This window comes from Dendrobium catenatum, unplaced genomic scaffold, assembly GCF_001605985.2.
Source record: "Dendrobium catenatum unplaced genomic scaffold, ASM160598v2 fragScaff_scaffold_1374, whole genome shotgun sequence".
NCBI lineage: Eukaryota > Viridiplantae > Streptophyta > Magnoliopsida > Asparagales > Orchidaceae > Dendrobium > Dendrobium catenatum.
In genome coordinates, this window is record NW_021319836.1 from 605,330 (window position 1) to 629,287 (window position 23,958).

The 23,958-nt window shown below is 34.2% G+C and overlaps 2 protein-coding genes across 3 annotated transcripts; both read right to left on the reverse strand.

Annotated features, from left to right (window-relative positions):
* Nucleotides 1-410: 410 nt before the first annotated feature.
* Nucleotides 411-6,223, reverse strand: LOC110102425 (probable protein phosphatase 2C 28). Of its 2 annotated transcripts, XR_003702525.1 has the most exons (5): nucleotides 5,692-6,223; nucleotides 4,500-4,867; nucleotides 2,776-3,012; nucleotides 935-1,279; nucleotides 411-519 (listed from the first exon to the last, which is right to left on the reverse strand). XR_003702525.1 is itself a non-coding variant. In XM_020830761.2 (4 exons), the coding sequence occupies exons 1-4, from the start codon at nucleotides 5,972-5,974 to the stop codon at nucleotides 1,073-1,075; spliced, it is 1,095 nt and encodes a 364-aa protein (XP_020686420.1). In that variant the 5' UTR covers nucleotides 5,975-6,223; the 3' UTR covers nucleotides 543-1,072. The 2 variants fall into 2 exon arrangements, 1 of the variants encoding a protein (XP_020686420.1); XM_020830761.2 differs by lacking the exon at nucleotides 411-519 and having other exon boundaries at nucleotides 543-1,279.
* A 16,350-nt stretch (nucleotides 6,224-22,573) lies between these two features.
* Nucleotides 22,574-23,436, reverse strand: LOC110102421 (NEDD8-specific protease 1). The gene has a single exon (XM_020830757.2). It carries the CDS (start codon nucleotides 23,378-23,380, stop codon nucleotides 22,703-22,705), a length of 678 nt encoding a protein of 225 aa, XP_020686416.1. The 5' UTR covers nucleotides 23,381-23,436; the 3' UTR covers nucleotides 22,574-22,702.
* Nucleotides 23,437-23,958: the final 522 nt, after the last annotated feature.

Below are 23,958 nucleotides of genomic sequence, written 5' to 3' on the forward strand. Positions count from 1 at the left end.
TTGATGTTAAAGGAAACTATAGAAAAGTTCTCAACTGCTTCAGGAATTGTTTGTTTTACCCATTGAAAAAGTTAAATTCTCCACTTGCTTAACCAACTCTTTTTCTTTATTTGGTCAGTTTCTAAATACCTCAAAGGCTATCAAATCCATTTTGGGCAAAGATATAAAACTAAAGATGATAGTGAAATGAGCCTACTGATAACTTACTCAATTAGTGCCTTTAGGTTCCGTTTGGGATAGATTTATTACTGTTTTATGTAACAATTTTTTAATAGAAAGAAAGCTGTCCCAAACGAAGGCTTTGTTTGGGACGGCTTTCTTACTGCTTTTTAAAGCAGCTTTTTTTACAAAAATTATAATTTTTATACAAGAAAGCAGCTTTAAGAAGATTAAGAAAGCTGTCCCAAACGAACCCGAAGTCTTAATAAAAACATACAAAGTTCACGTCTTGCGAAAATGAATACCTGCGGTTCTAAAAGTTTCTGTGGATCTATTATTGGCCAGGAAGAAACTGCAAAACTAGAACACAGAGAGAACATCTCTTCATCAAAAAACAAATTACATTTTGAAATATTCCAAACTTCTATTTACAGGATATTACCAACATCAATGCATGTAAAGGTGTTTTTTTTTTTTTTTTGCAGTTACAAAGGTTTTTATGGTTCAGGCAAGTTTTCAGTCAAAATAGCTTCCATCTCCATGACAATCATAGGGTGAAGCTATTTTTTATAACTTGAATAAAAGATACAATTTAGGCTTAGTTTGGGACGGCTTTCTTACAGCTTCTTAAAGCAGCTTTCTAGTTAAAAAATTAAAAATTTTATACTAAAAAGCTGCTCTAAGAAGCAGTAAGAAAGCCGTCCCAAACGAAGCCTTAGAATCACAAAGTAAACTCAGGTGCAATAAAAGGGCTATATCTGAGTGCTGGGCTTACTTGCTATCCAGAAGGACCATTGCTCGCAGAACGCCATGAAAAACAGCGAGAGGAATTCACATTACGAATTCTAAAGAGCTGTAATAACGGTTAAGTGATAGTCATTAGTTTGCATCAATATCGTCAGTAATTAACTGCTTATTTGCCCGCTCTTAGTGAAAGAACAGGACCAGTATAAGAACTTTTGCTCGCAAGAGAGTGGTCCAGGAACAAAACTATAACAGTTATGTCATCATGAAAGTGTCTCCGGATGCCACGATCTATTTTTTTAAGGTCGGAGTACCTTATCTCTCTTTTCCTGGCCGCCACTTGCAATGCAGCTTCAATAAGCCTCCTTGCAATTCCCTGCACATTATCAGATTCGAGATTGATTATTTTTTGCAAATGCCGGGATTATACGTTGGGAAATTTTTGTACGTGGATTGATATATTTATACATATGAACAAAATATTATACATTAGAGGCTATTTAAAATTGAGCTAATTAAATTCGTGATTTATTTAAGTATTAAATTATTATTTGACTTATGTGACATGTCAATTAAATTTTTATGGAATTAATTATTGTGTAGAGGTCGAATATTTATTTTATTTTAATGATGAGCTGAAATAAAATAAATACATTTAAGGTATAAAGAGGTTGTGGTCCCAGTTTAAGCGGTTAAGTTCTCATTTCCCATCTTAAGTGAAAAGAAGGGGTCTCTCACTCTCTTGGAGAACGCCGCTTCAAACGTGGAAGACCGAAATCCTCGATTCTGCATTTCAATGGATTCAGATACGCTTCTGATAATTCTTCTCGATGATTTGACATATCTTTAAGAGCCAATGAAATTATTTTTTCATCTCATTGCATCCTAACATTATAAACTAAATATAGTACAACATTACCATATTCACAGAATTTTTATAAGCCCGCAATAATACTGGATGAAAATTAATATATATATATATATATATATAATTTGAAAACTTTGCAGCATTTAATAAAACAAAAGGAAGAAATTTCTGATATTAAACTTGGTTATGCTTCCTATTGGAAAGAATGAAAAGCCTACAACAAGTCATAAGAAGATAAAAAATTAAAAAAGATAATCATAACGTAAAATTCGGACAAAAACAGCACTATGAAACATTATTAATGTCGATTAGGACAGTGAAACTGAAAATAATATCTTTTGCTCTTCATAATCCATATGAAGAATCAACAGCTTTGCTTTGCAGCAAAATTATGCATCTTTGTACCCTTCTTAACTTGGTAAGCAAAGCAAGGTATGTGCATCTAACAGAAAATTAGATCTGTATTAGTCTATTAGATTCATTTTACTGGTGACAATGATGTGCTCTTCATAATCTTTATGGAAAATTCAACAAATTTGGCTTAAAGCAATATTCTTCACTTAACGAGATAAATGATGCACCTTTGGGCAGCATACCTTTCTAAGCAAAGCAGGGTATGGATTACAATGGAGAATACGTATGCTTTATGTATTTCAATAAAAATTTCGGGGGAAAAAAAGGATGTCTCTCTAACCTATACTATTGAGGAAGATTAAAGCTTCGTTTGGGACGGCTTTCTTATTGCTTCTTCAAGCAGTTTCCTAGTGCAAAAATTTAAACTTTTGTACTAGAAAATTGCTTTAAGAAACAGAAAGAAAGTTGTCACAAATGAAGCCTAAATTGAGACAATATAATTGTCTCAGTCAACCTAACAGGCGTGTTAATATTGAAATATTGCTGAAGAGTGTAAGTTTTTAAGAAAATTATCTGTGCCTAAAACCTACCTCAAAAATAAAAGTGTTCATTCCACAAAAGATGAAGTATTACAAAAGTAAGCATCTTACATTACGGGGGGAGTTTTGAACCATATCCACAGCCTCTTGGTTGCTTATGTGCTCCCACAGGCCATCAGAGGCAAATATCACAAACTGATCTTGTGGGCATATCTTATGCGTCACTACTGATGGCTCGGCTAGTAGGATTGGCTTAGAAAATGATTCAGACAGACGAAATTTTCCAATAAGAGGTTCTTTATTGAATTCTGCTTTCTTCAAGTATGCATCTCCTATTGATCGGGAAACCTGAAAAATAAAATAGTGCAATACTAAAGAAAGTTACAACATCATGAGTGAACAATGTTCCAGCAGAAAAATAAATAAAAATCACGGGGGCAAAAAAATAACTGTAAAGAAGCGTCAGGAGTGATGAAAATTTGAAGTCAATTTGGATGCATTCATAGTGTTCGTTCATGTTATGTCATTATTCATGACAAGTCAAATTCAGAATGTCAAAGGATTTGCTATTTTAGAGGAAGTCATGTCATGGAAAATATCAGTAAATCATTTGATGATTGAAGGGGTAAAAGCTAATTTGGAATATTTATGAACAAATTTACATCATCATAGTAATGCAATGTTTGAGTCAAATACATGGTTTAGAAATTCGAAGCAGACCAGCCAGTTTGATCGGTTCAACCATGAACCACTTATATAGTTGGTTCTGTCCTCATGAAAAACCGGCCCAGCATCAAACTGGTAAGAACCGGTTTGAACTACTGGTTCAACTAGTGAGTCGGTCCCAATTTTAAGAACAGACCGGTTCAATTCATAATCTATTTAAATAATAAAATTTAATATAAAATATTAAATATATTTAAATATTACACATTTTATTTAATACTAGCAAAATTTTTTACAAAAATTATGTATCAATCACGAACTAAAAACTCATACCCACATGATGCCACCACCTCATGTTAGCCCTTAACTCATGTAAACAAAAAAAGCTATATAAACAACACAAGACAAAACTTCCAAGTGATGTGGGTCTAAACAACTAGTTGAAAATTTTATTTTTAAATATATACATTATATATTTTTAAACAGTTTTTTTAATAATAAGAATACTATTTATTTTATTAGCTAATTATATTTAGTTATTTATCTATTTTCTATTTTATTTTTTAAAATATTCATTATTAAAAATTAATTTTTATCTATTTATTAATTTTAAATAATCTAATATGAATGATTTATAGATGTAAAATTTTAAGGTGAATTTAATATATAATTTATGGTTGTAAAATTTATCTCTTACTATATAACATAAATTTACACTAGTTTATAATAATTTATATTAAATTTAACATAAATTAGTAAATAATTTATGTTAAATTTATAACTTTATAAACTAAATTTTTTTTTAGTCACAAATTTATATCATTCTATAATTATTATATCATTTTTTTTCAAATAATTATAATATTTATTAGGTCATCTAGTTCAACCCCTGGTCCAAATCCAGGTCGAACCATTAAACCTTGAACATCTCATATTTCCGGTTCGATGTCCGTTCCAGATTTCACAACCTTGATTAAATACCAAAAAAATGTGCTTTCCTAGATTCAAGGATAAAAATATCGCTCAAATTTGTGATCTCAACGAAAGGCAGATTGCAAACTCTGAAGTTTTGTTAGCTCGCAGAAACTTATTACGTAGCATTACTATGAAACTAAAGAAAACTAGATTAGCTGAAAACAAAAGAAATAGTAAAAGAAATGAGTCCTGACCTGTATGATCCCCTTAACACGCCAAGCCCTATTTTTTAAAACGACAATTTTTGGATCTGCAGGATGCAATAACCGAAGTTCTTGTCTAACAGATTCATGACATGCATTGTGCTCAGGTGTCAGTTGTACAGCCACAACACCCCTTTCATGCAGGTTGAATCTTCCCAACACTGCACGAGAATCTCCAATATTTGCCGTATAAAGCATCCCACCACATATAAACCCAGTTAAACAGCATGATCCAACCGTTGCTAATAGAGGCATATTTGACCAGTTCTTCTTGACAATTGATAGGAAGCCATCCTCTGTTGCCAAGAGTGCTTTGTGTAAAACATCCGCTGACATGCCCTCCTCTTCATCTATAAACCCTTCATGTCACAAGGATAAATGAAATAAGTACTCTGTGCCATGAATCATAACAATGAAGAAATTTCAAGGAAGCAAAGACTTGAAAAGTATTATATTATCAGTAAAAAATCATAGAATTGCAAGTTCCATTGTTCAGAAGTCTAGCAAACCAGCTTGCTTTGAACAATTACAATGAAGAGTGATTTTAAAGAGCAGAAAATGATAATCATCAGATTAAATCATGTTGAATAAAATCATAAAATTGAAAGTTTCAGTGCATTACAAGTTTGAAAGTCTGGCAAAAACGATTAGTTTGAACAAGTACAACAAAATTTATTTGAAGCATGTAGAATCTAGGGATAGTCTAAGATTCACAACTATCTTTTCTATTTTCATCAGCATCAAAGCATTATTTTCTATCACTAAGCTTGCAGCCCTCTATATCTTCTTTTTTTTTGGAATCATCATCAGCAGCAACATTTAGTATTGCAGAACTTAAGTTCTTGCATCTACATTTGATCAACTTATTTCAAAATATACATGCTTGTTTCTAGAACTCTTGAGGTTACACATCATCCTATGTAAAATTATCATCATTAAAAACTAAATCATCTACAGCATGTGGGGTAAGTAGTGGCAACAGGGCTATTATATCTGAATGAATCAGAAATATTTATTTCAACATATCCTGCAACATCAAACTATCTACACGGGAAAATCCACCGGCGCCTCCTAACCCTGAGAACACCCGAAGTTCAACATCTCACACAAAACAGACCAACAAATCAAATCTATCAGCAAGAGTTCCCAATTCACATGAACATAAAGATTCAGAAGAACTTACTTCCAATCCATTGAAAAAGATTGTCAGCGACATAACGGGCCGCCTCCGGCCCACCATGGCCGTCATATACCCCCACGAATGTTCCGTGAGTCCCGGACTCGATCTGACTGGCATCTTCGACGAGGCTATTAGCCTGCACCACCGCCATCGAAAACTCCCCCGCGGCGTGACGGCTTAGGTCCCGACACCACATGAGCTCATCTCTCCCGCCTCCGCAATCGAAGTAAGTATCTAAGCTTCGGCCACAGAAAGTACCGACGATCTTCATTAGAGGACGAGCCATCTGTTCCTCCCCAATCTAAAACGTACGGAGAGAAGGTATCCGGCGGCAGGAGATGATCGAGCTCGCGGCGTGTGCCAACAAATCATCAAAGATCGTAGGATCGGACGAAAGCAAACTGCTAAAGCTGTCTATTGATTGATAAATCGCCGAAAGGACCGTCAAAGAGGGATCGCCGGTAAAGAAGATCTCGATCTCCCTTTCTCTCTCTCTCTCTCTCCCCCGCCGGTCTCCTGTTTTACTGTTAGCGCCTAGCGGAGCTGCCGGTTCTTATAAACCTGCCCGTTTCGTCGCTTTCTGAACACAGTGGAAGGGTAAATAAGTAAATAAGCCTATTACCACTTCGCCAGCCTTTTTTTTTTGTTAAAGAAGTTTAATAAATATTAAATTTAAAGATGAAGCAAAATCGTAAAATAAATCACGGTTTTAAGGAAACCTTAAGAGAAAAATTGGTTGTACTGGTTGAACTGTGAACCGGCCGGCCAATAGATTTGATTTAAATATGAATTTGGATTTGCAAAGAACAACTAGAGAACCGCTCAAATCGGGGGTCAAACAGGCGAATCAGAGAACCAAGTTCTGTTTTCCAAAACACGCGGTTTAAACAAAAGAAAATTTAAGCCCTTGGATTTTGATTAATCGGTCCAGATCAAAATAAAAGAAAACCTAAATTCCTATTGCAACCCTTAAACCCTCATTTTGTTCTACTACTCATGTTTCTTTCTCCCCATTCGCCATACAGACTTTGTTGGCAAGCTCAATGACCGGCTAAAAGCCCTTGAGACTGGAAAAATTATTACTTGCGGATCCGGATTCGTCCGGAGACCAATAAACATGCGCCATGTTGCCCCCAAAAAAGTACCGCGCTCGGTATCAAGTGCTTGGTATCGAGCACGGAACCGAACGGTTCTCCCATCCAGTATCGGCACAGAATAATCCCTCCTGAGACCGAGGAAACTCCACCCAGCACAAATACTATTCAACACCCTTTCTTTCCTCTTCGCTTAGCACACCTCCCATAAGCCCTCATATTCTTTTTTTATATTATTTTTTTTAAAAAAATTTATTTAATGATTGTATGTATGGTAAATTAGATGCGAATGCATATAGTTTTGATATTGTGAGTCTTGTAACTAGTTTTAAATGATTCTATGGTAGACTAAATGCATCCTGTAAGCCCTCATTTGTCTCCCTTGTGTGATTTGGTGGCTGATTTTTTCTTTATCATTTTTGCCAATGCTTTATGCACCTTATATATATTTGTATTTATTACATCAAATATCATATATATTACTCATGAATCATACAATCATATTATATCTATTCAAATCTTGAGCACAAAAAAATAACTAAAATAAAAAGAAAAGGAACCTTAGGAATTATGGTTAATTTCTCCTTCATGATTCCCTGTCCTGACCTGAAATCAATTAAATCACATATAATGAGCTCAATAGCCCAGCAAGTCACTAAGTCCTACAACTAAATTCAAAACACGGTAAAAAAATAATATACATGTTAACAATAAATTCATAATAGTGGCAATTAATGATTATGAATCAGTACAAAAATAGTAAAACTCACGTGTAATAGCAGTAAAGTCTATACATAAAAAAATGGTATGATACGAAAACTAGTAAAGTAGTACAATATGGGAACCAGTAAACCAGTACATGTGCCAAGTCTATAAAATAGTCATCATAATAATATTATTTAATAAGTAAAGAAATCATATAAATCTATAAAACTAATGCCTCGATGAAGACCGTCAAAATCGTAATCATAAGGTCAGTATGTCCCATAATTAGTGACAGTGGACCAGTAACCAATAATAATATCATTGAATCAATATCATAATTAATAATTCAGTAACAATATCTTCGATAAAAGTAATAATGAAGTAGTATAGTAACAATAAATATGTATAGTGATAGTAAATTGGTGTAGAAATAGTAAAGTTATACAGTTCAATGGAACGGTAATATGTATTTCAGTAATTACCTATACAGGTAAAGAGTCCAGGCAAAGAGACATTTTTTTAGTAATAAGTTAGTTGTTAATAAGCATTTGCTCAGTAAACAAAGTCATCACTCATTACTTGTTGGTACTATAATAACTCCTTAGAACTCCAATTCGTGAATTGCATAAATTAGTAGAGGATAACATCAAATCATAATATTTAAATGAAAGCCCGACCTTTAGCTCACCATTATGTATAAGTCAGTTAATCTCCCACCAACGTCACTGAAACCATCTTTTATTGGTCTTCACACTTATTGTTATCACAATATTATAAGAGTAATAATGATTAGCTATTAATCAATGACATACCGATATTCATTTTTAATGCCCATTTTAGCAAAATGCATAAAATAAACTATCAATTTATATTTATGAAAATTCATACAAAATACAATATCTTTCATCCTATCCAGTAAAATTCAAAAACATTACAATCAAAATGTTCAAAATATTCAATACAATAACATATAAAATTTACGCAATAAAAATTCTATAAAATTGGGAAAAATATAGTAAAATCAATTTTGAGAAGAATCAAGCAGTCAAAATAAAAAGTTTTCAAAACAGAGATAGTATTATGGTCATCTACCTCAATTAGAACAATTTTCGTAAAAGAAGGAAAGAGAACGAGGAATGAAAAATCATATTTCTTCTTCTCTCTCCCATCTTTATATATATATATATATATATATGTGTGTGTGTGTGTGTGTGTGTGTGTGTGTGTGTGTGTGTGTGTGTGTGTGTGTGTGTGTGTGTGTGTGTTGTTCAACCATAAATTTAAAATTATCATTTTCAAGTATTTTCAAAAATATGAGTTACTATAGGAGGGACCATAGTCGGTGGGTGACGGTGGTCAAAGGGACTTTAGTCGGCAGACGATGGTGGTCCAAGGGATTGTAATCGGCGGGCGACGACTATTGGATGAATCATAGTTCGCAGGCAATGGAGGTAGGATGAAGGCTCGATGATGGCTGCTAGACGAAGGTCCAACGGAGATGGTCGGATAGAGGTCTATAAAAGCTAGCTTCGTGGAAAGGGTTTGCTAGCGCTAGCAATGGTGCTTAGTGGAGCTCTGAGATGCTTCAATCCTTATAACCATCTTCATTTATAGCCCAAGGTCGAAGCCTCCTCTAGTCTAAGCCCCGTTGATGTGGGAGGAGCGGGTCTATTTTTATAAATTTTGAGATTGTCATGTTTTATAAATATGAAAAGATACATAATGAATTTGGAGTGCTCCATCGGACGGCCAATATTGATTCATTCAATCATGGAGCATTTGTTCAACATTTAAGTGCATCATTAGGTTCATTAGATTGATCACGTCGAGTCGCTTGATTTGATTATAAGTATGCTATATTTGGATATCATTTGATCATCCAATTAATGCTTGGAGCTACCAAATATGTTCTAAGCCCTTAATTTAAGTATATTTGAGCTCGGATTGAACAGATTTTGGTGTCATTGGGTTCGTCTCTTCGACACGCTCACTTTGACTATAAGTTTGCTGAAATTAGAGTTCAAAGTGTCTCATATTGAATATGGAAATTTTCCAATTAAAAAATGTCTCAATATTTGTATCCGATCAAGGCTATTTTTGGTGACATATCAATGCTATGTTACAAGCTCGGCTCTATGTTACTTCAGTTGACACTTTCTTTTTGGACTATGTCAAAATATATTTATATAGTCTATTTTTTAAACCCTTAAAAAAATTAAAGCTAAACTCTTTTTGAATACCTTTCAGCTACTGCTTTTTATACAATCCCTGTTGGTTTTTTTTATTTTTTTTTTGAATTTTTGTTATTGAATTGGATGGAGTCTATATTATTTTTCGAGTCGTTGATTTTTTCCAGTCGTTGTTTTTTTTAAAAAAAATTTTTGCTATTGAATTGGACAATAACTCACAATTTTTGCAACATTTGCCTGAATTTTTTAATCAATGAAATTGAATGGGTGTGGAAATCCTTTTTTTTTTAAATAAAATTATTTCAAGATGAATATAATATAATTTTAAATTGATAATGATAATTAATATTTATTTTAAAATAAATTTATTCATTTTAAATATCACTTTATAAAATTTAGATAAAATACTTTGCTACAAAATTTCTAAAAAAAATTTATTGAATTTTTTAACGACACGGAAATTTGATGAGCTAATACGTCAGGATTGATATATCATCAAAAAATTATCTTGATCAGGCACGAATCTCAAGGCAAAAATCAAGTTGGAAATTTCAAAAATTAAATATTGTATCATCTAAACTCCGATTTCAGCAAACTTACAGTCAAACTAAGCATCTCGGAAATACAAACCCAACGAAACCAAATTCAACTCGATCTGAACCCAAATGGGTCCAAATTGAAGACCCGAAGCACATTCGGAATGTTCAATCCATAATTTGGATTACCAAACGGTTTTCAAACATAACATGCTTATAGTCGAATCGAGCAGCTCGACGATACAAATCCAACGAGCTTGAGATTGCCAAAGTCAGATACCTGTAAGACCTTCAAATGTTAGACAAACGGTCCACGATCAAGGGATTCAATATTGGCCGTCCATTCGAACCACTCCACATTTGCCCTTGATCCTCCTCCTATTTACGGGTCATGTCATCCTAAAAAGACTATAAATATCTCCTCATTTCTCTTGAGAGAGGACCCAAACAAGAAGAATAAGAGAAGAAGGAGAAGAGAAGAGAAGAGAAGAGAAGAAGGATATAAGGGAAAAAACTCCTCGACCACCGCCGGAATTTATCAGACTTCCAAGTGACGTCAGAGTTCCCTCCGACTTTGAAGTGACGCTGGAGTTCCGCCCGACTTTTAAGTGACGCTGAAACTCTGTCTGATCTCCAAGTGACGTCGAAACTTCGTCCTATCTCCAAGTAACTCTGGAGTTTTGCCTGAATACCATATAACATCGGAGTTCTCTCTAGTTGCCGACTAACATCAGATTTCTACGAACTTTCTTAGTATGATTGTAAAATGCATTTTTTTTTTTTTTGAAAATTGAGGGCTTGGCCCTTTCTATTAAAAGAACAAAAGATTATAATGGTATACCAAATAAAAACTTAACCTAAAAGAAAAAAAATAGGCTAAGACAAAAGAGAAGAAAAAAGTTACAGCTATGATAATAAAAAAGTGAATCCAAAAACAAATCAGAATCCTATCTAGCCAGAACTCAGAACAAGTCATTGTGATCATGAATGTAGTCAGTTAGAGTCTCCTTTGGTTGCCCGAGGACCGTCCTAAAGGAACAAGCATGTGTCATCATTGTCCAAGACTCAAAAATAACCTGTCAAAAAGCAAAAAACATCCAACAACGAGATCGGCAACCATAAAGACCACCAGCATTTGAATAAGGTTGGGCAACAAAACATGTCGCCAGCAAACCCGAATGGCCAATATGCTCAAAAAAAGAACTGCAGGCACCCAAGGCAACCAAATGTACCTCCCAAATAACTGTCAAGCAATGACCCATAAGCATGTCAACCCAATAAACGGTAAGCAATGCCCAGTTAAAGCCAAAACCAGGCAACCAGCCAGCAAGAAACCCGCCAAGAGGAAGAGAATATTGCAACCAACCGAATGTAAATGACATCCAGAAAAAAATGGGACATAAGAGAGGCCATAACAGGTAGGAGTACGACAACATAAGTTTCTCTTTTATCAGCTTGCCCCATTTCCAATTATCGAGTTTCAAATAAACAGCTCTAGAGACTTTGTTAGCTAAAGTGATAGCACAAGCAAAATTCTCATTGAATTTCCTAGTGTTGCGTTCAATCCACAAAAAATAGACTTGCAGCATTAAAAATCAGCAAAATACCAAGCTTAACATCCTTGTGAATAATTTTAGCTGCACCGCACCGCGTCGCCCGCCCGCTGCACCGCTGCACGCCAGCCTGCACCCGTGCACCGCTCGACTTCGCATGACCCTAAACCCTAAACGGGTCGAGTCGGGTTGACCCGAACCCGAAGCGGGTCGGGTTCGGGTTTCGAAAACCAACCCGTTTATAAAACCGGGTCGGGTTGACCCGAACCCAAATAAAGCCGAGTCAGTTACGGGTCGGGTCGGGTTCGACCCGTAACCCGAAATTGACTGGTCTAGATTCACAGCCCATCAATAAACTGTAAAGCTTGAGCTATATTGGGTCTTAACACGAAGTTGTTGAATTGGGGAATAAGCCTAGTAATGACTTGAAACATTCCACTATAATTTTTTAAAAAGTAGTCATAAAATAAAATAATGAAAAAGCTGTTTCAAACACGCGCTTACTCTGCCGCGAAAGCTATCACGTGAAGGCCGACTTCTCCCTCCACCTCACCCATTTACGCCACTTCATTCCCAAACAGATCAAAGAAGAAAAAAAAAAAAAAATCTTCACCAGCTTAATTCCCTTCCCTTCTTCACTGCCAGCACCACAGCTTCTATATTCTTCTAGTCTTTCACAACGCACTTCCACATTCTAACCTGCAATGCAGGGCAGTCGCCCTGCCACCCATTAATATCTCTCTCCTCCACGTAAAGGCTTCCCCATCCTTCTGCCATGTGAACAACAAACACATCGGCGACATTGCTCATTTCCCTCTTAATGGCTGCCACCACTCCATCCCTTTCTCCCAAAAAGTAAAAAAAAAAAATCTTTCTGTTCATTTATTCCCAAGTTCTTTTATCGATCTCATTGTACTCTCATCTCGTGGAGAAATTATTACGCGTGATCATCTGATATTATTTAGAGATGAATTATGACACGTCATATCATTATTATACTGTGTATCAGGATTGTGTATCACTGTATACTGAGTAATATGACACATTTTGATTCGCCTCTAAATGATCCAATGACTGCACATACAAATTTCTCCCTCTCATATAAGTTTAAGGGGGATTTTATTCAATTTTATTATATAAATGTAATTTCTTATAAAAATATTAAATTTATACATTTTCAAAATTTGAAAATTTAATATTAGGATATGTAATAAAAGAAGTGGCTATGATTTCTTGTACACCACTTATAAATCCTTCTTGACATGAGAAATTATTTTATGCGGAGTCCAGAAGAGCAGAATTGTATGTCCGGACATGTGAGTGTACATAGTGTATATCAATTTTTTATACACACTGTTTTTATATAATGTGCACACTCATAATCGGATGGTTCTTCTCGTCCAGAGTTATCAGAACTTTTTATGTTCCTTCTAATGCTTCTAAATTATAAATAATTGGAGTTTTAACTCATGAAATTAACTACGACTGCAAATGAACCGAGCTGAGCTGAGTATGTGAGTGTTCATGTTTGTGTTTATTTAATATCAGGTTGTTCAAGTTTGGTTCATGTTTGTTCGAGCTTTATTGTTTATGTTCATGTTTGGTTCATTTAAATTAACGACTGTTCATGTTCGGTTTATGTTCAGTTCATGTTCGGTTTATGTTCAATTCATGTTCGTTCGTTTAGTGCTTATCGAGCTTTAAACAAACAAACATGAATGAGCTATAAACGAGCTCTACTTTTAGATGTTCATTAACTTAACAAACGAGCTTTATCGAGCTTCCTAATAAACGATTACATCGAGCATGTTCGCGAACATATTTAACGATTTTTTTTTTTAACTATCAAACAAACATGTTCATGAACATATCTATGAACAAACACATTTAAAATAAAAGTAATTGTCTATATAACAAATGCAATGATATATAAGCAAATTCCATCTTCACAGAATTTTCCTAATAGCAGCATTAATAAATGCAATGATTTATAAATAAATAGCCATATACAACTACAATTACTTAGATAGCAAGTTAAGTAATATTTGATACTTACAACGATCACACGAATTGAGCTTTTATCGAGCTTCTTATCGAGCTTAATGTCGAGCTTGTTCACGAACTTCGAATGATGTTATTCGCGAACATAGTCGAACGCATTAGTGTTCAAGTTTGTTTATTTAAGAATCAAGTATTTAAAATATTGTTCAAGTTTATTTGTTTAGTTAATTAAACGATCACAAACAAGCTTTAATTGAACATAACAAAGAGTAGCTCGTTGAACATTTGGTTCGCTTGCAGCCCTAAAATTAAGTATCACTTTTTTTTTAGTGAGAAACCAAATGAGCACAAGTAAAAATATTCAACATATAACAAATTAATAATTCTACATTATTATTTCACACATCAAGTATTATACTTCAATCCAATTAAATCCAGCACACATGCATACATGTTTTCATCAAATCACTAATAGCACCCCTAAACTATTAGAAAAAACTTTAGGATAATTTTAAAGTTGGTCATAATTTGTGCTCGTATATGAAATACATTTGTTGCAGATCTGGAACATTTGCGGAAATAGAGAGACATAAAATTTAACATCAAATTTTGTAACAAAATTCAAGACACATGCAAAAAGAGATGGGTGCGAGAGAGTTATAAGAGACACCAAGATTTTTACGTGAAAAATCGTAAAAAGAGGAAAAATCATGGGGCATAACCCAGTTAAAATTATTCTACTAATTTTTTTGTTAATTACAAATGAGGCCTTTCTTTAGTAGGAACGTCTTGGCTCGATGTAGCAAATATACATCATATATAACACATTGCATGATGGGAGTTAGAAGAATCTGGTAATATAAGAGTTATTCTCAAGTGAGTGTTGGCATGTTCGTTTGATTCATAGGATCGTAGTCTGACGACGGTGGTCGGCGGGACTATAATTAATGGTAGGGGTGTCAAAATGAGTTTTCGAGTTCGGTTTAGGTCCAACCTGTAACGGGCTCGCCCTCAACTGCTCCAACTCGAACCAGACCTTTTTACAAAAACGGGTCAGAAATCTGAACCTAGACTCAATCCGCCCCAAATCCGAGTCAACACAACCCGACATATTTAAAGATTTTTATTGTCATGTCTTATAAATATAGCCATATTTTGGAATATTCCATCAAACGGCTCATATTAGATCTCTTAATTATGTGCAATTCTTTCAGCATTTAAGCACCTTAATAATATGAGAATTTTAAAATTTTGGGTTCATTGGATTCATCTTGTCGAGAGGTTTGATTTGATTATAAGCATGCGAGATTGGAGATCACTTGTTCTACCAATTATTGTCCTAAAGTTTCCTATTATTCCTCAATTATTTGATCTGGGCTCATTTAGACTCAAATCGAACCACTTAGTTGTCATTGGGTTCATCTAGCCCAAGCATTTAGTTTGACTATAAGTCTATTAAAATCAAAAAAATAAATAAAATAGTAAAACTTTCTTTCTTTTCAGATGAATTTTTTTTCTTTTTACTTTTTCTTGATGAAGACAGCAATTTAATTATTTTTATATTTTTTACAACATCGATGATGTCAATCAATCTCTTTCATCATATTGATCGTGATAATAATAGCAAAATAAAATATATTAGTAATAATTTAATTTTTTTTTAAATGTTGTAAGGCCTGCATATTATATATACAATATTTTAATATTTTCATGATAATTTATCAAGAATAAAAATAAATGATTTCATAAATATGGAGAAACGCTTATGACTTGGTTAAGCAAAATAAATTTATTTGGAATATAAATTATGCAATATGATTCATAAATATTGTTCTATAACTCATTAAGAAGATGAAAATATGTGTAAAAATCATTAATAATTAAGGGATTTATATACATATATTTTTATATATTTATATATCTAATATGTAAATTTCAATATTTATTAATATAATTATATTTCTATATTAATAACTATAATTATATATATTCTCATATATTTAATAACTATAGAGAGGGGACCTATGTGATGGTTGATAGAGTATAAATGAAAGATAAGCCATATATTAAAGTGAGTTATATGTTATATTTTGACTTATTTTAGTTATTGTGTAATTAAATACAAACACCCAAGACAATGAAAGTATAGAGATTGATAGATTTAAGCAAATAATTATTTTTTACTGATTTTTTAATATTCAAATAAATGGATGAGTTATTGATTAGTAAGAAGTATGATCAATTAATTTAGTTGATAAAAATATTTAAAATTATCATCAATATCTTAAAATTATATTATTCTAATCATATTTATGCTTCAAAATTCAAACTAAAAAAAGTAAAATCCAATATAATTTGGGTTTATATAATTAAATTATTCTAATCATATTTATGCTTCAAATTAATTTAGTTCAAGTTTAACTATATTAAAATTTAAATTCATTTAGTAGCTTTATTTTCAAATATTTTATTTAATTGCAACAAAACATATTATTAAGAAGTATGATCAATTAATTTAATTTTTTTTAAAATTCGGGATCAGATGAGTCATGTGATATAAATTGGACCAAAATATCATCCCATTAAAACATTTTTATCAATTCCCTTAAAATTTATGATTTATAAGTTAATAAAACAGATTGTTTTCTAATTAAAACAAGTTAACAAGTCAGATTTGGATTACTAGGAGGTCAAATTCAAGTTTAATTTTTTTTTTCTTGTTTCTTAAATAAGTTAACCAGATTCAGCTTGGATGAATTTCGAGTAGATCCCGAACCCAACCCGTTACATCGTTCCGTTTTGACACCCCTAATGAACACCACAAAAATCTCCCTCCCTCCCTTCCTCCAATACATCCTTTTTTATATTTTCTAAACCCTCGGGAGAGATGAATTTATCTTTCATATTTATTTTATTTTTTCATTTGAAATTAAAAAAAATTACAGTGGTTAAGCTAAGTGAACCATAACGTACTTAACAAATAAATATTCAAGGAAAATTTACATACATACCACTTTATAACATCCTATTTACATATCTAACACCTAAAACTTTAATATTACATACATACCACCCTATACTATTTTAATATCAAATATGCCACTCATATTTCCTTCCTACCACTCATATATTTCACATTTCTACCACTCATCTTTGATATAAAAATGAACTGAGTGGTATGTATATAATATTAAAATTTTAGGTATTAAATATGTAAATAAAATAATATAGAGTGGTACGTATGTAAATCTCCCTAAATTTTATTATGAAATCTAATACATAAATTTGCCAATTTAACTCTTCAAATGAGTGTGCAAGTTAAACAATCTGTCCAACATATAAATTTAAGAAAAAATAGTTTACTAAGATTTCATTTGGGATAATTATTAACCACTATTTTCAAGAGAATTCGAAATTTATCTGATTTTTTTAATTTTAGGCTTTGTACAATTGAAGTATTCATGACCAGAGAAATTTGCTTATTAATAGCCCCTCTGACCAAATGAGCTTTTTGTAAGGAGAATTGGAAAGGGTGAAAAACACAAGGGAAAAAAGCCAATATTACAGCACCTGCTAAGCTTCTTTGGATTTTAACTTTCCTGATCTCCATATATACCAAAATAAATCCCCTTAGCTCTTTGAATAACACTTCACATTTGCAACATAAAGCTTCAAGAACAAATTAAGGCTTCGTTTGAGATGGCTTTTTTATTGCTTCTTGAAGCAGCTTTTTAGTATGAAAATTAAAATTTTTGTAATATAAAGCTGCTTCAAGAAGCATTAAAAAAGTCGTCCCAAATGAAGCCTAAGATTTCATTTGGGACGACTTTTTTACTGATTCTTAAAACAACTTTCTAATACAAAATTTTTGATTTTTATGTTAAAAAGCTATTTTAAGAAGCAATAAGAAAGCCCTCCCAAACAAAGCCTAAGGATTTGTTTGGAATAGTTTTCTCACTATTGCATTTCATATTACTGTCATAGTTCCATTTGGCTATTATTTTCAATCATGTTTTTTTTTTTCTATTTTTTAATCATTTTTGTTGTGGAAAACTACTTTTTACAACCAAATTTCTTATAGCTTTAAGAAAACAATTGATTGATTAAAAAAACATATTAATAATATCCACAGTAGCTTCCAAAAAAATTACTTTTCTTACAATAATTTCGCTAATTTTATAAAATACTACTGCCCCTAAAATATACTCTAAGGTTTTATTTAAGACGAATACAACTTTTTGTAAAGAGGATTGAAAAATTATTACGAGAAAAATAAGTTTTTTGAAAAACTATTATATAAATATTTTTTTAAAAGCCAGATTTCAACTTTTTTTTTACAACTACCAAACACTAGCAAATCTAGTTCTCAAAGCAACTTCCCATAAAAATTTTTCAAAAAGCAAATCAAGCACATAAAGTATAGTTGAAATTTTAGAACATTGATTAAAGAACTAAATGGTCTTCAAATCTAACATGCTTATAATTAAATCAAGCATATGGACGACACAAATCCAAGGAGTCTATGGTCTCTTACATCATCAAGGCGCTAAAGCATGAAAAAAAAATCACATAGTCAAAGGAATTAATATGAGTCATACAATAGTGTTTTGAATCTTAGGTACATTTAGAGAGAATGATACTCTAAAATTTATAAATAGATACTTAAGTTTTGTTTGGAATAGCTTTTTAATTGCTTCGTGGTCAGAAAAATAGTTAGAAAAATATAATATGTTTTAAACTTTTGCCTTTAAGAAACTATTTTTAGAAAATCACTTTTGAAATTATGACTGAGAAAGAAGCTTTAAAAGCAAAGCCATAAAAGCTAAAACGGCAAATAAAAAGCCTTATTATCTATATAAGAAGAACATAGAACTTGAATGCTGACATGAAATTAGAGAGATCTCAACCATCAAAAAATTGTTGCTCGATGATCACCAACACTCAACCATCGTTATCCGACTATCATCATTAGACCATTCGCCCAAGCTCCACTATCTGACCACCTCGATCGAACCATTGTTATATGACCATCATTGTCTGATCAACATCATCCAACTACCATCGTTATGGTCATCTGACCACCATCAATGAACCATTAACATCCAATCAACATGATCTGACAACTATTGCCCAACCATCATTGTGGGATGCCATCGGACCACCATCGTCGGAACATTGCCATCGAATCGCCACCATCGCCTGCCTATGATCTCCCAATCATCATTGTCCAACTACAGCCCACGTCCACCACCGTCTGATTACAACCCACATCCACCATCACCCAACTTCAATCACTCAACCATCATTGCCCAACAATAGTCCATCAATCATCATTGCTCAACTACGATCACCCGACCACCATCGCTCGAGTACCATCCCTCAACCATTATCATCTGACTTCGAATCTTGCCCATTGTCATCCAACTACAATCTCTTAACATCTATTGCTCGATGACAACCTCCTGACCACCGTCATGCGATTACGGTCTCTTGACCAATATCACCTAAACTATGTTGATTCTTGCCAACTTTGTAGCCCACCATGGCCTAAAAAGCCTATGCACATTGTCAAAACTAACACTAACGATCACTAACTTCGTTGCCCACCATCACTATCAACTTCAGCACACACCATGACTTATAATATCGATGCACACTATTGACAACAACACTTAAGTAAATTTTCAAATAATGAGACACTAAAATCATCACTGCTCGACTATCGTTGTCCGACCACCACCATTAAACTACCATCATCTACACAACCATCAAACCACTTCCATCCAACAAACATCATCAAACAATTATTGTCCAACCATCACCATCCAACCACTACTGTCACCATCGAATGATCGTCACAGACCATCAACGCACAACAATAGCTATTGTACAAAAACTGCCTCCCGAATATAGTTTCCTAACTACCATTACCCGACTATATCCCCCCGATCATATTCCCCCGACCACCATCAATAGACTTCGATCTACCGACTATGATATTCAGACCACTATCGCTTGACTAAGGTCTCATAATTATCGTCTTCGAACTACGATCTATCGATCAGTGTCACATGTCTCAACCGAACATCTTTAGTCGACCTCGATCTCTTGAGGACCATCGCCCAACTACAATATTCTATACATTATAACTCAACAATGACTACAGTCTACAAATAACTACCACCCAAATATGTTGACACGTGTCGATTTTATCCACCATCATCAACATTAATGCTTGGCGTCCACCATCACCTACAAGACGATGCATGTCATTAACACTTACACAAATGACTGTTGACTTCATCGCCCACAATCACCACCAACATCGGCTCACATAATCGACACCAACACCCATAAACTTTATTGCCCATCATCACCACTAACATCACGAATGTCAGCACATCTAAGATCAATGCATATCATCAATACCAACACTGACCAACACTGACATCTGTCAACTTTTTTGTTAGCCATCCAGTAAAGTTGATGAATGACAACCTATAAAGCTTATACACACCATGAACACCAACATTGACACTTGTCGCCCATCATCACCACCAATATGGATGCACTTCATCATCTATAAGGCTGATGCATGTCATCGACACCAACACTAGCGTCTGTTGACTTCATTGTCCGTTAAGACCAATGCACACCATTGACACCAACATCAACAAATGCCAACTTAATCACCACCCATCGCCACCAACATCAACGCATATAATTGCCTACAAGGCTAATATATATTATCAATATCAACTCCAACTCTCAACTTAAATATCAATATTTATACTGAACTTCTTGGCTTATACCTTCTTTGTCTAAAGAAGAATGACAAAAAAAAACCACAAATGATCTTTTGAAGGAAAATCTATTATACCTCGAAGCTCCTTCAATATTCACCATTAAATTCATTCTCTACCGTTAATGTATATCATATTGTATCAATAACTTCCTCGATTAAAAGAAAATGTATAATTTGTAACCGATTATTTACACTAGCAGAATTATTTCAATTGGGACAAGTCCTAATTTCTACATAAAATATTAATCTCTTCCAACTCTTCTTTTATTTGTGAGCGATCTAGCACGTAAAGTAGCATAATTACTTGGTTCAATGCCAAACTTGAGAAATTCAATCAACCAGTCTGCATCAAAAGAAATAATGGATAGGTTTAACTTCGTAACAATTCTGACCTTGGTAACCTGGATTTAAGAAGATATTTTCTTGTGTCTGTGCTATCAGTGACGAACGCATAAGGCTAAAAAACATCAGTTATTCTAAAGATGGCAATCTAAACAGAAATTTAGACTAGATTAGGAAAGAGTAACACCATTACACTTTAAGCTGGTATAATCTAATTCACAAAAGAAGAAACGCCTTAAGTATAACAAGGCTAAACTTTACAAGGAAACTAGCTATGAGAGGATTTTAGATGGGAATGAACTCAGAAGCAAATACAGTCATTCTTAAAAAACATTTAGTTTGCTAAATCTATAGCACCCATCCCACACCACTTTCATGTGTCACCCAAAGCACAAATAGAAGTTATAAAAAATTGGAACTCTATAAATCTCAAGCCTCTTCTCGTCCAAAATTCCTCGATTTCAACTAGCATAACATCTGATTCATAGATTATAAATTTGTAGGGTACCCCAAAAAAAGCCAAGATTGAGCCTTCTTTTCTTTTCTTTTCTTTTTTTCTGAAATTTGGTAGTAAAACCAATCAGAAATGGAGTCGAAAGGTATGATCCAGTTAATATCAAACAAACTTTTCCATGGGTCAACATAAAACACTCATAGTTAACCCAGAGATATAATAACAGCCTTAAGAAGGTACTTCAATAAGAAAATTTACCTTATGGCTCACCCTATCAAGCCCATCGGTGATCTTATTTTCTTTAGATATTCAAATAGTACTGCTAAGTTTTTATTTCTACTCCGATTCCTTCATTTATAAATTGAACAAGAAAATAACCTCAATAATTTGACCATTTAGCAATAAACAAAACCATTTCATTTTCATTAAGGATAGGGAATAATGATGCTAAGTCAAAAAGACAGATTAATACACAATTTTTTTTACATATTCTTTGTATCATCATTTTCCATTCATTCTTAAAACATATCAAATCAAATCCCTTACATATTTCAATATTGTAAAATATCACCTATTGCTTACTTATCATCCTTTAATTTCACTATTTCTCTACCCGATCCCATCTAACCAACACCCCAATCATTGTTTCACATCAAAACCTTAACCCTCCTAATTACTACTCTAAATCCCGGCGATAAGATTCTAAGCTACGTCAACATCATCCTCCGCTGCTCCGATCTCGATATTCTCCGCTCTCCCTGCTTCATCAAAGATTGCCTCTCAGCTTCTCGACCGGCCCAACCCAAGACAAGTAGGGGGGAGCAAAGGGCCATTTGGCTACAAGTAGGTTTTAATACATCTTGTAAATTCAAGTTAGTAAAACTTAAGAGAATTTAATTTTGAAAATTATGTGAAATGACAATTGCTAAATCTGGTTAAATCGTGATGAATTGTTTCAAGATTTATGATTTATGAGGGAGAAATCTGTTAAATCATGTGAATGATGGATTTAACAAATACTGGAATTAAGCAATGATGGAGTCGAAATGAGCTTTATGAAAACAACAGGATGTAGAATCTCCTAAATCTGTTAGTCAGGATTTAACCCAAATCTTGCTTAAATTCTGCCTAAAATAGGATAATAAACAGCTGCTAAGAGAGATAACAAGCATAAGCACAAAATTACACCTAAAAAAGCCACCAAGATTACTAAAAAGCGTGGACTATGCATTATTTAAGCAAATAACTAACATTCACATATATGATTGTAAGAAAGATAGGTAAAAAAAGAATTTCCTTCTCTTTCACAGCATACCTCACGCTTTGCTCTGCTAATTACACTCTCCCGCCCAAACTGGCGATCAAACTCAACACCTCTAGCCTCAAACTCGCAACCGCCTCCTCACCAACATCCATGTCCAACTTTTTCAACCAATTTTCACCCCCCTCCTTCCCATTCTCAAACCAATCACAAATCACCCTAGCCGCCGCCATCACATACAATCCACAATCATACCCATTCCTCTGCTGCGGCGTCTGCCCCCCCATAAATCTGGGATCTCCGCCAAAAAAGTTCTTCACGGCATCATACAGACGCCGAGCGTGCTGATGGTTCAGTCCATTACAACTATCGTGATGAACAAAAACATTGTTGCCCCTATCGTATACCAGGAGACTCCAGTGCGTACCGCCCTCGGCTAGGGTTACATCATCGTTGTTGTTGACGGTGAAGATGACGAGATCGCGGTCGTGGAGACTAAGAGGTGTGGCAGCTTCAATTCGGGAGGTAATGTTCGGGCAGTTAGAGAGCCAGAATGATATGGAGGGTGGGACTAGGAGAAGGCGACCTTCGCCGCCGCCGGCGGAGGAGTGGGAGGACGAGAGGTAGGCAAAATAGAAATCGATGAGGCGGTCGTTGATGAAGGAGGGAGAGCGGAGAATATCGAGATCGGAGCGGCGGAGGACGACGTCGCCATAGCTTAGGATCTTATCGTCGGGGTTTAGAGTAGTCATTGGCCTCGTTTGTTTCGGCTTAATTACGCCGTTTCCGGTTTAAATCGGGGAAACAGTCTATAACTCCGTATTTCTGCCGAGTTGAAAAGAAAAAAAAATCCTCTATCACATCGGTTGCTGGTTGGAGGGGATCGGATCAAGAAATAGTGAAATTAAAGGATGACAATATAAATAGGGCTGTGAAAATCGGGTCACGGATTAAATTCGAGTTCAACTCAAAATTAATCCGATACTAGTTGATTTGACCCAAATCCGAACCCATTTTACAAACGGGTTAGATATTTCAACCTGAATTCTATCCGTATAGGTTGCCTGGTTGACCGAACCCGACCAGCAGACAAGGCAACAACACGACAACAGTAGCGTCGGTAGAGGCCGCAGACACGACATGAGAGAAGAGACGAGACTCATGGACAATGACTTGAATGGTGACTCACGCGAAGAGACACGACTCGACGCGACAGGCACTCAACGAGGGCAGCAGATGCGAGCAGTGGGTTTAGCCGAGTCATTTCCAGGTTTCCGGGTCAACCCGAACATGACCCGATTTTTGAAACATGTCAGTCCGTTGAACCCAA